Source organism: Sardina pilchardus, chromosome 5, assembly GCF_963854185.1.
Source record: "Sardina pilchardus chromosome 5, fSarPil1.1, whole genome shotgun sequence".
In the NCBI taxonomy this organism is placed as follows: domain Eukaryota; kingdom Metazoa; phylum Chordata; class Actinopteri; order Clupeiformes; family Clupeidae; genus Sardina; species Sardina pilchardus.
Genome location: NC_084998.1, coordinates 16565897 through 16580124, shown reverse-complemented (window position 1 = coordinate 16580124; position 14228 = coordinate 16565897). Strand labels below are relative to the sequence as shown.

General features: G+C 41.1%; 1 protein-coding gene across 1 annotated transcript; it reads left to right on the top strand.

The window, feature by feature from the left end:
• Positions 1-10836: 10836 nt before the first annotated feature.
• Positions 10837-12255, top strand: tmem126a (transmembrane protein 126A). Its single transcript, XM_062536679.1, has 4 exons — positions 10837-11246; positions 11354-11547; positions 11665-11779; positions 12007-12255. Exons 1-4 carry the CDS (start codon positions 11149-11151, stop codon positions 12203-12205), a joined length of 606 nt encoding a protein of 201 aa, XP_062392663.1. The 5' UTR covers positions 10837-11148; the 3' UTR covers positions 12206-12255.
• Positions 12256-14228: the final 1973 nt, after the last annotated feature.

The following is a 14228-nucleotide window of genomic DNA, read 5'->3' as shown; positions in this document are numbered from 1 at the left end:
ACTCACACATACTTCTTTCTATCACACAAGTCTCCACACGAAGGGTTAAAACAACTCACGTGAATCGTGAAGTCAGATCTGCTACGGTACCCGCAATTTCCCGACTATTAGCCGCGGCTTGTACATTGATTTTGCAAAATTCCTTCAGCTATGAGGTTAATACAGGGGGGCAGTTAATATGGTGTTAATATGGTTTTGTTTCTTTTAACTTGCATAAAACACTACCATGCGGCTTGTACACAATGCGGCTTATATGGGGGAAATTACTGTATGTACCATTTCATAATTTGGTATTGTGCAGTTTTACAAACTGATGAGTCCTGTTTTGACAGGGCCACATCATCTCATTACACCCTAACACAGACTCTCACTGTGTGTAATCCTTTACCAGTGTGATCTACCACCAGTAGGCCTATGCAATCCATTTGAGTAGTATTGCTTGCCATATTGTAATGCATGGAGAACAGGGAGAAAAAAAAAAGAGGCCCAAATCCCACTGTAGCGTTTGAGGACCGCTGCATTCATGTGCAATTTCCTACAGACATCTGTTCAGTCAAATATAAAAATGTAATGTACACCCCATCCATTTTAAACCCTAGTATGAACACCCCTCACAAAATGGTGCCACAGGCACAAGGTGGGAGAGAACTATTAGTGGCAGTAATATATTGTTTCTCTGTGTCCTATTAATTGTGCCGTCATCGTTTTATGACTTTATCAGAGGTAATTTGGCGTACAGCAACCCAGCGCTCCGTAACGCATTTGTTTTGCTGGCGATATCACACTATCAGATTCCAATCAGCTGAGGTTTTCCGGAAAAAAAAAAAAAAAGTCATGCGATGGGTTTCCAAGGCAACGGTTTCAGTGCCACTGGAAAGACACACATCCACAGCGGCAAGCATACACACAATGCAGATCAGCTGTCCCCCCTCTCCTCCTCATCCTCCTCCTCCTCCAACACCACGACGGTTATGTAAGGGGTGGGTGGAGTGGGCTCATCCCTGTAATCTCCCCTCTTCTCCTGGGAGAGATTACTCCTGCTTCCTTTCTATCCGATGGTCAGAACTCCTCCACACTGACATGATGAGATGCCAGATAATACATTTCAATTTCTTAAGTCAGTGGCAGATCGTAACGATCGCCACAGCCCACTACTGACTGGCTCCTGGAGGCACAAACTGACCTTCGGTGCTTCATACCTTCACCTCATTGAATGCATTGCTGTGAAACAAAATTTCAATCAACCATGAAAAAAAAAGTCCGTAATCATGAAATGTGGTCATCATGACAACGATTTCACATATGAAATGCTTTGGCCTAATCATTTTAGAAAGCCCAGCTGCAAGTATACTACAACAATGCATGAAAACCGCTAAGATGCAGGGCCAAAAATGACTATTATGCAAGTGTCACATTTGCCTAACGTCTCTCTGGAACACATGGAAATATCTGTTGCAGTCGCCACTATGCAAGATGCATCAGAGCATCTTTGTTGTTGCACCGCTCCTGAATGAATGGAGAGGAGTGATGATTTATTTAGGAGTGGCGGAGCATTGAGTGGGAGTAGCCTCCAGTGTGCAGCCAAAAACAGGACAGAGAGCAGGAGCAGGAATGTGGGCTGTTGAGTGGGACGTGAGCGTGCTGCAGACTCTCTCCTGCAAAGGCTGCCGCTATCGTCATCATCACTTCACTACCACGCCAGCCAGAGCAACACAGAGCACCTATGCCCCCCCACCTGCAGAGTTAACACATCCAGGAGTTAACACATACAGGAACAAACAAACTTTATTTAGACATTTGTGCAGCCAGAAACAGGACGTGGGAGCAGACAAGTGGGATGCTGCAGACTCTCTCCTGCAAGGGCCGTGACTTTATCATCATCACCACCACCAAACGAGAGCTGCACGGAGCCTCTATCCCCCACTGGTCCCAGCCACCCACCCAGACTGGGAGATCAGGGGCCAGGCCAAAGGCGACAAAAGGAACAAACACAAAAGGGGGGTGTGAGAAGTAACCTTCAATTTTATGGCTCATTTGTGCTTTTGAAAAGCACTCTGGGGTCGCCAACAACAACAGAATTCCTGACGGGCTTCCAAGAAGAACAGCTAAATGAAATGTAATGCCTCGTCATTCGTCACATGGCTTATTCATGATCATTTTACTGATTAAATAGAAAAGAAAGCAGCTGCTATTCATTCAATATTTAAGGCATTAGTAAAGGGTTTACATCTAAAACAGCTAAGTAGCATGTTAACTAATGCATTTTGGTGATAACATTGTTAAGCATTGCTTACACTTTCACAGGCTTTCACCTATAGATCATAATCAAATAGTGATTGGCCTGGGTGGCTACTGGCTACTGGGGATGACAGGTGCTTTTAATCAGTCCTTCACATGAGAAACATTCCACAAAAATGTGATAAAGTAGTCCACGCATGCTGTTACTTTAGTACTACACCACAACACTGTACTTCCTGTACTTCCACATGAGTATAACATTATTATACTGTTATAACAAAATGCTTGTACATCGGGGACTCAATCACTTACATAACAACCCAAAACATCCAATCACAGACACGGATTTCATTTTAACACTGGGGAGGCTGTGTGTTTTTATACACGCACATCACTTCCTTACAAATGATACTACACACATGGCTTTATCCTTCCAACAACATGGAACAGCTTCCCTGTCGACAGATGGAAACGTGCAGCATATTTCTCCAAAAAGACCATTCAACCTAGCTTGAGGTTAATATCATAGCACTGTGCCAATGTCATCCCAGAGTATATGGATATTTATGAACTTCCAAGAATATGTTCAATCCTTTCCCATCATTGAACAACACAGGACTCCCTTCCACATATTAATACATATAATGTAATACATATATTTTAAAATATATTTACTGCTAAAACGGAGCAGTAAATATAACCAGTTATTAAGATTTCCTTTCTCTCTTTATAGCTGTCCTCTCTGTACAACAGTTTCTTGTCAAACTCGTGACTAAATCAATTTCCAACACAACTTGGGTCAGTTGTCAAACATACACTAAGACTGCCCCCTAGTGGACGGCTACTTGCATAAGCAACTGCAATCTGTAAACTGCTTCATCAGACTATACCAGCACCTCAGACCAAATCAAGAAAGAAGATTTGCATCTCTCTCTATTCCATTACATAACTTATAGCTACAGCCACAAGATCCAATTTGGCTAGGCGACTTATTAGCCAATGGTTAATTTGTACCCCTCTTACTACAAAAAAAAACAAAACAAAACCAAATCAGAGGATACTAAAGACAGCAGTGCAGTCTCTAAACAGCTAGCCCCACCCAACAACCAATTTCCTCCAGCATACTTCCAAGAAATTTGTTTGATTGAGGAACATCTTTCTTTATACAAAAAAAGTTCAAAGCATCCTCCCTGAAAACCACAGCATGAAATGAGCGTTCCATGCATAAATACAGTGTCTTCTTTAACAAGTCCAACCTGCATTTCTACATCTCATTAGGGTACCCATGAGGGGCATTAGAGCAGCGGTCACTGGGTTAATAGCACTTAGGTCAGCTAATACTCACTTCAACGCCTCAGCTACGTTATTCAGTCTAAAACTCTTCAGACACGATTCACACACCACCACAGTCTAGTAATCTCGGTCGTCTCCCTCACCTCAAAAGCTGCTCTTTTGGCTCGAGTTGCCTTGTGTTGTCACAAAAGGACCAGACCAAATTCAGCCTTTAGGCCCCAGCAGAACAAGAGGACTGTCGGGTGACGGTCGAAGACCTCGTGGAGGCTAATCTGACCGAGGGCTCCGCCTTGCCATTTGTTGGCATGCACAGCTTACGGTACATGGCACCACCATAAAGTAAACTAACCCTGGTGGGATTAGTGGCACTCGAGTAAGCCCACAGGAAGGCCAGATTATTCCGAGGTGGAGCAGAGGAGTTGGCGGCACGCAGGAATCAACTTCAATTAAATCTCAGTTTATGGGGGGAGCCCATGCAGCGCCAGCACAGCGTCAGTAGTGTCAGTGTCCCATTCAGGCCCAGTGCCCGTGGGACCCAGTCTGACCGCAGGTCATTTCTGGAACCCACTCCATCTCTTTCTCTTTCTCTTTCTCTCTCTCTCTCTCTCTCTCTCTCTCTCTCTCTCTCTCTCTCTCCCTCTCTCCCTCTCTCCCTCTCTCTCTCTCTCTCTCTCTCTCTCTCTCTCTCTCCCCATCTCTCTCCATCTCTCTCACTCTCTCATTTCCTGTCCACTCTTCACTGCCCTGCCATCAAAACAGCCTTTAAAGGCCTATACTGTATGTAGATCTCATTTTTCCCCAGTGTGCTGAAACAATTTACAGTCAGCAGCAAGCATCAACAGACAGTGACAGAAGCTTCCTTCCGTCTGCAGGTGAGCAGATTCCACGAGTAAGGCTAATGGAGAGATCTAATGGCTGGCAGACGCAGCTTTCCCATAGGAAAAGAGTTTTAATTGCGTTTTACCTGCTCCGAAAAAAAAAAGAATTCTCTCAGGGCGGATTCTCCTTGAAGCAGGAGAATACACAATGCCTCTTCTGTTAAGGCAGCCAGTGTCCAAGCCGGTACGTCTGACAGTGACAAATATGGCCCATTAACAACCTCCAGGGAATAAATTGGCAGACAGTGGTCTACTCCCAGATTTGGACTTTGGTAATAATTAATAATTCAGACTAAAAGGGTATGATTTCTGGCCACCATGTGATGACTGAAAATGACTTCAATGATATAGGGGCTCACTAAACACATCACAACTGTCCCTTTCACAAGAACCTTGTGTACTTGAAAACCGCAGTAAAAATATATATTCAAATTACCTACACTGCAGAGACTACTGGACCAGGAGTGAGTGAAGGTTTAAAATAGCAGTTTAAAACAGGATAGCCCCACTTACCAATGAATACAATACATGTAAAAAAAAAGATACAAAATATCAAGTCAAGTTACAAGATACAATCATATAAAATCACCATTCCATACAAATAAACAACTGCTGACAACATCACATGACATTTCCAATAAAAAAAAAAAACTTGTCAAACTTGTGTCAAAAAGTAACTTCTGAAAAGGCATGCAGAACATGACCAACACAAACAACAGTGCAACTGCCATTGATTTTAGAAAGGCTTGGTATTTTTACTCATGTCCTTCAGTGATATAGTGAGCGATATTTTTGTCTAAGTTTGACCCACATAACAAAATGGCATAATGCGTAGCCTAGGTGTCAAGCTGAAATGACAGTTGTGTTTGTCCTTCACTTGACCGTCTATAATAAAAGTTCATTTGAAGTTGATACCAGTAGCTGCTTAAGAAAACATGCATCAAAAAGTGTTGCGAAAATCTATGGAAGTGAACATCTCAGCATATTTCATTGAGGGAGAATGATGAATGGGTTAAGAAGCTGACAGGCAATACCGTGTCATGATGAGAGCTTTATGAGAGCACACGCCGGCCAGATTAGATACATCGTAATGCTTTATAAGATGATTATATCTATTTCAGGAGGTATTAGCTTTCTGTATGGTCCAAAATGATATTTTTGATTCATTTACTAATTGCAGGTAAAATATTAACAGCCACAAAAATCCATCATGTAAATCCATTACGCAATTCCCCATCATTAAAAGATTACCTCTTCAATCTAACAATGAAGAAACATATACAATGTGTTTCAATTAAGGTTTTTCATGTGATGTAATAGGCTCTACAACTGTTTACTTACTGCTCCCTTGTAGGCAAGGGACATGTTGTACCATAGATATTTAAATATTGTCTTCCAAATAACTACCACATGGTGGTACATATGTGGTGGTGCAGGTGCCTATACATTCTAAAATCACATGAGGCCCAAAACAGCTGCCCAGTCCTTTACCAATAACAAATGTGCTCCTGTATAAGGGCCAGCATGTTGAAACGGGGAGTTCCCAACTGTGCAGAAACAGCTTTTAAGACAGATTTGTTGAAGAAAAACACAGAATACGTGACACGAATTAGACGTAAAAGGTAACACCAACATGACTACAGGTGACAAAGACATGACTACAAATTCATAGCGCAGACATAAATAAAAAAACCTATAAAAAAAAAACGTAAAAAAAAACGTATTAGTTAAAACTAATGTCAACAAGTAACTTCTGAAAAGGCATGCAGAACATGACCAACACAAACAACAGTGCAACTGCCATCGATTTTAGAAAGGCTTGGTATTTTTACTCATGTCCTTCAGTGATATAGTGAGCGATATTTTTGTCTAAGTTTGTCTACAGTACCTATGTATTCAAACACAACACACATCCAGACGGTGTACCTTCACCACTCACTCTAGCTGTGTGGCTATATTCCAAAGCTGTTTGATTTTGATTGGGATCCTTGGGGACAAGATATGTGTTTTTAAAAAAATGTCAAATAAAAAAACAGCAAGGCTTGTTACAGTTTTTTACAGTGATTTCAACTGTGAGAGGACACGTACTTGAACAGAACACTCTACACCTCATGCAGCAGTACCACACAGAGACACAATGCCTCGTTCAGTCCACACCCAGACAGCATTAACCTAAATACAGGCTTGAGCTAGTACCCCCAGTGCTTGTCCATTATACCGGCTGCAGAATGATCATTTCACAGAGATGACCCATATGGGAGGCAGTGAACAGATTCATCACGATCTGTCTTTGCAAACAGGACTAAAAGAGGATTTATTTTTCAACAAATTTGTAATTGTAATTTGGAATCGTAATTGTAATTACATTTGTAGTAATATTGCTACAAATATCTGCTCATTGACCCATTACATCTGTACAAGGGTCAGAGAAAGTTCTAGAGGCCATTTAAGCTCAAAGGGTATTACACAACACAAATGTACACAGGGTATGGATCCAAGCTCTGTCACCATTATAATATGCAAATCTCAGTGATACATCGCCTACTCTGTTATCTGCCATCAGGAAAATGAGCTTCACTAGAGACAGGCCATATCTTAAATTGCATCATGCAAAACAGAGCGGCCACGTAAAAAGGAATCATCACTGTGTATTTAAAAGCCATGCAGTCTGCTGTGCATCTGATCTAAACAATCCTGGGATCAATATGTTTCTTTTTGATTCATTACAAGAAACAAAAAAGCCCTCTGAGGAGGAGTTCTCATGGAGCACATTAAAAAATACCAGAGGCACAGGGAAGGATCCCACTGCCAAATCAGCAAGGTTAAAAATAACTATTTCAGAGAAAAAAAAGGCTTAAACCTGCAGAACGGGCGCACGGCTAAAAGACAGTGAATCATGAGTTGAGCAAATGCGACAAAAAACAAGATACATCTGACTCATAGTAACGACATTCACTTCAGTAATGAGTGAATAGCACTTTTAATGGTTTAGCTGTAGAGAGAATTTAGAACCCTTAAGCATACACGTCTTTTGTGAATTCATCTAACGAAAACTGCAGCTCAGTCATTATCTACTCTTGCTAATGCCAGCAGAACTCCATATTTGGTTTCTTTTTTATATGGAACCAGAGGGAGTGTTATGACAGTTTCCTTTTTCAGAGCTTGTCGACTATATAAAGGCAATGAATGCTAGGCCAAATCTGCAGACTTTTTTTGTTTTGCACCAGGCAAAGGCAAATGAAAGGAGACTATTGTCATATGTGCTTAATAGGAGTACATTTGTGTCAAATAACAATATGGTAAACCCATGATTGGACACTTGTGAACGTTAGTACTACAAGCTTGTGCCAAGCTGTTAATAAAAAAGGCAGGCAAAACTTTCTTTTGGTTATGAATTTCACAACTCATTTCATGCATATATTTGTATTAAAACATTTTGATAATATGAAGATTAACTAAGTGTCCCAGTGGCAAACATGGAGACTGCCCTGAATTCACCTTGTTGATGAAACCCACAGATACAATCTGAATTGATTGGGCTGAAATGTATGCTGGATTTTGAACTTTCTCCCTACTTAATGTACAGTGATCATTTACACATACTGAACGAAGAAAAAAATGATTTGCCAAGTTAATGCAACCACAAAGAACATACTAAGATCATGCAAAGAACATACTATCCACTTACCAAGTAGTGCTTGAAAAAGACTACTTTTGAAGATGTCCATCACTCTTAAAATGGCAGTTTTAAGCTGTTGCTCTTCAGGCTTTCTTAGTCTAGAGCAGTAGTCTTCCAACAAGCCTATGGCTCGAGTTGTATCTGTGGAGATAAAATAAGAAAAATAGCAGTCTTAGTTTTAAAGTATTTTGGCAGTATATTGTGTATTTTTCTACTTAAAAAAACAGACAGAAGTTGTTGCATCAACTTATCAACTTCATCTGGATAAAATATACTGAGAAAATGCTAAATGAATATCAACCCAAACCAAGAGAAACCAATTCATTGTTCGCTATTTCAAGGAGCAATAAGTTCAGCTTGTTCATCAAATGTCAGGCTTGGGCTGTGTCCAGCTATTATCCCAGTAATAACATCTCAATTGTGGATGACCACTTCCTCTCCCAGTTCCAACCACCTTCCCATACACCAATTCACCTATTTATCTCATCTGTGCTAATTGGCTACATAGAGAAACACCCCCACACTCCAAGTAATGCAAACAGACCAAGCCAGTGTACAGATGATGGCTCTGAAGACTATCCAGAAACTTCAATGTTTGTGATATAGAAAATTCATTATCAATAACCTTAACATAGCATTAGTTTGTTTTTTTGCATGTGCTTACATCACATTCAGCAAATGATATTGGGAATCGGATATATGCATTCTGCATGTGCAGCTACGCACATGCACAATCAAAATATTTTGTGACAGGCCTAAATGTAATGTGGTATGTATGTGGCTTGTGTGTACAGTATGCCTTTCTTAACTCACCTCGTTTCCTTACGGGCATGCTTGCTTCCTTGGAATTCCTGTAACTTGTATGCGCCTTACATTAAAACATCCAGTAGGCCTACTTCCAAGAGGGGCAATGAAAATTGGGCCAATGTAAACATGTGTCAAAGTTTTGGCAAGTTGTAACTGTTTAAGAGGCACTCTTGAAGGCAGTCTGTGAGCCTCGAATGATGGGCTTTCAAAAATCAACCTCCTCAAATTAACGTTAGACAGCCATCACTTATTCTCTACATAAACATCCCATTCAAATGTCAAAAAGTATCCTTCGTATCCATGAAATACAGCCGACTTCCAAGATGTCCCAAAGTGCCTTGATTCGCACTCCATCCTCTCCTTGGAAACGTTTCAAGAGTAAATTTAATCAAACTCATTCAGATGAAACATCAGTCGAAATCCTCCAGTAGTATCTGTATCTGGTCTTAGTATTTAATGTGGCGATAGTATGCTAGCCTAGTAGGCCTATTAGTAGGCTAGACTCCTTTGCAATGTAGCTTGAATGTTATTCCTCATTTCGTAAGTTGCATTGGATAAAAGCGGTTGCTAAATTAATCAAAACATAAATTGTAAATTGAGTCCAGGGGGATATTTAACTGGCGTGAATGGGGTCGCATTAACATCCAGACGACGTGCCGGTACAGAACGTTGTCATATCCCTCTGTCGCGCGCTGGTAGTCGAGGCATGAACCCAAGACATTACAGTGCTGCGTTGATTGAATGCTGACATCACTTGACAGCTTTCCCCAATTTCCCCATCTTACGCCACTTTTCCAGTATGGCAATGGCGTTGTATGTGGCATTCATAAGTCAAAGTCCTCTTTACCAATTATTTTCCAAAAAAGTGAACTGTAGTCCAGCGGCATAGTTATTACACACAAAACAGCTGTCAGCTTTGTGCTGCACTCAGCCAGGTAGCTAATTAACACTTCGATTAATCAAACGTTACTCACTTAATGGGTGGACATGGAGTGAACCAAAATAAACTCAGTAAGGCATTCACTGACAGCTGACTGCGTTACCGTTACCTAGCAAATTGAACATAACCGACTTTCTCGCATAGGATCAAAATTACCTGAAGCTATATGACTATGTAGAGTCAATTAATTCACTCAAGTTGTTCTCATACAAAACTGCCAGTCTAACATTATGCATTCTCACCAATTACTCACTGCCTTTGCAATAAACGATTGATTATACATTGCACATATCCAAAATGTCAAGCATTTTAATGTGTCAACATTCTCATTTCAACTGGATCCCTACAACCTCATCTGATAACATACGAATTTGTTAACAGTACAGGCTACAACCTACAACTAATAAAGATGTCACCAAAAAAACTCAGGTAACCCTTTCCTAGAATATGATAAACTCTTTAACCCTTGCTGAACACACCTCAGACACAACATAGCCGAGATTGCAGACTTACCTAGCTAGCTAACTAGTCGGGTGGCTAATTCTAAGCAAGGGACAGGAACGCTAGTCTGTCAGTGCGACGCCTATTGGAAAATACCTGCAAGTTTTCCTTAAAACGCATGGCTTTGCCATCATCACCGCAACTCTAAGCATGTCGAACAATTTCTTTGTCAGCAGCTGGTCCCTAAACTCCAGTTAGTAAAAAGTTGTTTATTTTGTTTAGGTTCCGCCACTGTATCAAATTCAACGGCTTCAGGGCATCCCTTTACCGTGCACGGTCAGTAGCTGTCCAGGCAATCAAGCGAAGGCAGTGGCAGCAGCAGCGGCGGCGGCAGCAGCAGTAGCAGCAGCAGCAGCAACACCACCAGATTCGCCTTAGCAACGAGACGGCTGATTACTAGCTACAACCTGTGATTGAAAGGTCCTCGGATCCAATTGGAAACGAGTATTTTTTTCTGCATAATACTTGTGTGAACCTATCAGCCGCTTGAAGGTTGAAGCAGACAGACGTTATCACACACACGTGGTTATAACATGGCTGCGCCCAGGCAGTGTAGGATAATAGACTGAACGAAGCATATTCGGTAGGCTGTAGAAGGAAAATTGGAAACAAATAACGAGCAACGGATGTTATCTGGAAGGAGTTTCAGCAGATGCACGCTGGTGAATATGTCCAAATGATTTCGGTTCGTGCACAGCATACGCTCTAGTGTGAGATCAAGTCTGTGTGGATGCTGCAAGACACACAGCATAGCGCACCTTGGTAAAGTTCACAATCGTTAACGTTACAGTGTGGGTTTATGCAGCGCAAATATGTCAAGTCACGAACCAATAATCTCACAAACACCACCGAAAGGCGTGTTAGCCGAAGCTCTTTTTCAGAAATTTGAGAAGCTTTCGCAGGTTGACAGGTACGTATACACTTCCGCTTTTTTTGAGAGTTGTGTGATTGAGGCTCATTGACTGTACCAGAGGTGAATCTGAATTTGTCAATAAAGTGTATGTTTTGTTATTACAGAAACATGTTTTCATACGGACCCCTGTATTTGGGGGGAAATGCGGGTTTGGCTGGATTAGTAGCAAACAGTTTATTTCGCCGTGCTCTCAATGTCACACAAGGGCGCATAGTATCCAGTCTTCCCATGGCTACCTTACCCTTTCTGACCACTGTGGCACTGTACAATGCAACCGTTTCAGGCCCCTTAGTTTTGGGTAGGTTTCTCATCAAACTATTTACAACGCTTAAATAATTATATAAAAAAAACATACATTGTGTCAAACTATGGTTATTACAAACTATTGATCAAACCCATTTAATGCCCCGCGCAGGAGATCTAAACTGCCCTACGTGTGCAGTGATCAGAGGTGCTTTGGTTGGAGTGGTGGGCGGTGGCGTCTATCCTCTTCTGTTGGCCCTACCCGTCAATGCAGGGCTTGCATCCAGGTGCATATCGAGAAATGTTTTTCTGTCATGGATTGCTTTAGCGCAAACTTACATCATTTAGGTTTAAACTTGAGATCATTGCTTATATAGGTGCATTCTGACTTGTCAGTGCTGTAGTATTGTGTTCATCTTCATCATATTGAGATGTATACTTCTGATTGATTTCATTATCCTAAATATACAGTTTATTGTATTAATAACTATGTGCAATCTGTCAATTGTTTCAGATACAACACAGCACCTATGCCAGAGAAGGGAAATATCATACGATTTTGGATGATGATCGGTCAACCCATTGCGAGAAAAATGGGCTTTGTATTTGTGTTGCAAGCCTTCTTCGGGACCTTCCTTGCCTCCAAGCATTTTGACATTTATATCAAGTTGCTCAAACTTGTAGATCTGGCTCATGAAGACCTTCACGATTAAGGTTTCTCTGTAATTTTTGTACAGAAATTAAACTGACAAGTGTTTTTAAATATGAGTTTTCTTTTGTGGGGGGGGGGGTGTTTTAGTAGTGATTTATATTCTGTTTGGTAATGTAAACGGTGTAAGTGTTTAAATGTATTCTTCTGTAAATTGACAGTAATAATAGAAACCCAACGAAAACTTAAACAACTCATTAAATGGATTTTAACTAATGCAGGTGAGCTCAGGCATTTAGAGTAGGCTATCAGGACATTAAACCAGATCAAACAAATAGTCTTAAAAATATATATATCGCCCTAAGTGTACTACATGCATGAGTGATTAGATCAACATTTGTCTCTACCAGTTCTAATACCATTTACATATTTTTTTCTTTAGAAATACTTGTAGGTTAAATGTTACTTAGTTCACTACTGTTTAATATAATGTAATAAGTAATCCAATAAACACAATGTATATTTCTTAATTTCTGCAGTGTAAAAATAACATTAGTGGCCTGGAATATGTATATACAATATACTGTAGGAGAGCTTGAAAATCCTGATCAGAGTGCGGCAGGCAAGCCGGTAATCACTCACCAAGTACACTTAAGGCACGTTTTTATTACTTAAGTATACCATTGATCATAATACATTTGCCAAATATCCAATTAACTACAGGCAAAAATCATGTTTTGCCCTTCCACAGTACCCAATTAAAGCACTTTATTCTGAAAATGTTTGAGTTCCTTTAGCAGTTTACTAGTAGCACAGGTAATACTTAGTAAGTCTTAATAAAGTATGAAAACTATTGCATTACTTTCGCAAAAAGGGTACGCCAGAAAGGATCAAGGATCTTTGGTTATGCGACGTTTAAAGGCATTGCAGTCATATATGAATGCTACACTAGGTGGTGTCAGCTTCCACCACTGGTATCTTGTCAATATACTAATATAAGTACATGGCTTTAAAGCAGTGGTTCTCCAAGAGGGTTCCACAAAAGAATTCGCTTTAAAAGATAAAGTTGTGATGTATCATGCATACATTTTTTTTTTAAATTATATCCACAGATGAAGCAAATTGTGTATTTGCCTTCTCCCAGATAAACATTGAACTTGAATCACTTCCCTCAGGTCATAAAGATATCTAGCTGATGAACGTGGAGAAATGTTTGAGTAAACCTAGCCATAACTTCAGAGAATACAAATGGCATGAAATGTTACTTTTATGAGAGGTCGTCAGAAAATATTCTCCCCTACAAGGGGTCCTTGAAACCCAAAAGTTTGAGAACCCCTGTTTTAAAGTACAATGGTGATACCCCATGTATTTAATGGCCAATGGGCCTTTTCTGAGGTATATGACCTGTGGGGTATACTACGAAGCAAGTTAAACATATCTAGGCTATCTAGCCATGTCGAGGCTATACAGAGTCTTAACTCAAGGGATAAGTTAAGTGATACTACGATAGCAGTTACGTGATATATTTGTAAAAGTAGGCTTTTAGCTCAGATCGAAGAATGCTCGTCATTTCCTTCGCCTATTGTGCATATGGGGGGGGGGAATGATGCAAGTGTGTGTGTATGTGGGGGAAGGGGGGTTGTAATGTAAGTGGCTTAATAAAATGCTGGTAAGGGGCAGTGTGTGTGTGTTGGGGGGGCAGTGTATGTGTGTGTGTTGGGGGGGGGGGGGTGGGGGGGAGGGCAGTGTGTGGGGCAGTGGCATACGGAGTGTGTTGTGTATGTGGCAGGATACGTGCAAAAAGCCTTTACGTTCATGGGGGGGGCTAAGAGTAAGAGCTGCAGGGGGTGAATGATGTATGTGTGTGTGTGTGTGTGGGGGGGGGGTGTAATGTAAGTGGCTTAATAAGATGCTGGTGAGGGGCAGTGTGTGTGAGTGTTGGGGGGGCAGTGTGTGTGAGTGTTGGGGGGGCAGTGTGTGTGTGTTGGGGGGGGGGGGGGGCAGTGTGCTGTGTGTGTGGGGAAGTGGCATACGGAGTGTGTTGTGTGTATGTGGCTTAATAAGATGCTGGTAAGGGGCAGTGTGCT

Excerpts from the sequence above, each read along its gene's own strand:
- tmem126a (XM_062536679.1), top strand. The coding sequence starts at position 11,149 with ATGTCAAGTCACGAACCAATAATCTCACAAACACCACCGAAAGGCGTG. Across the intron at positions 11,247-11,353 it reads AAGCTTTCGCAGGTTGACAG|AAACATGTTTTCATACGGAC; the intron begins GTACGTATACAC and ends TTGTTATTACAG. Across the intron at positions 11,780-12,006 it reads AATGCAGGGCTTGCATCCAG|ATACAACACAGCACCTATGC; the intron begins GTGCATATCGAG and ends CAATTGTTTCAG.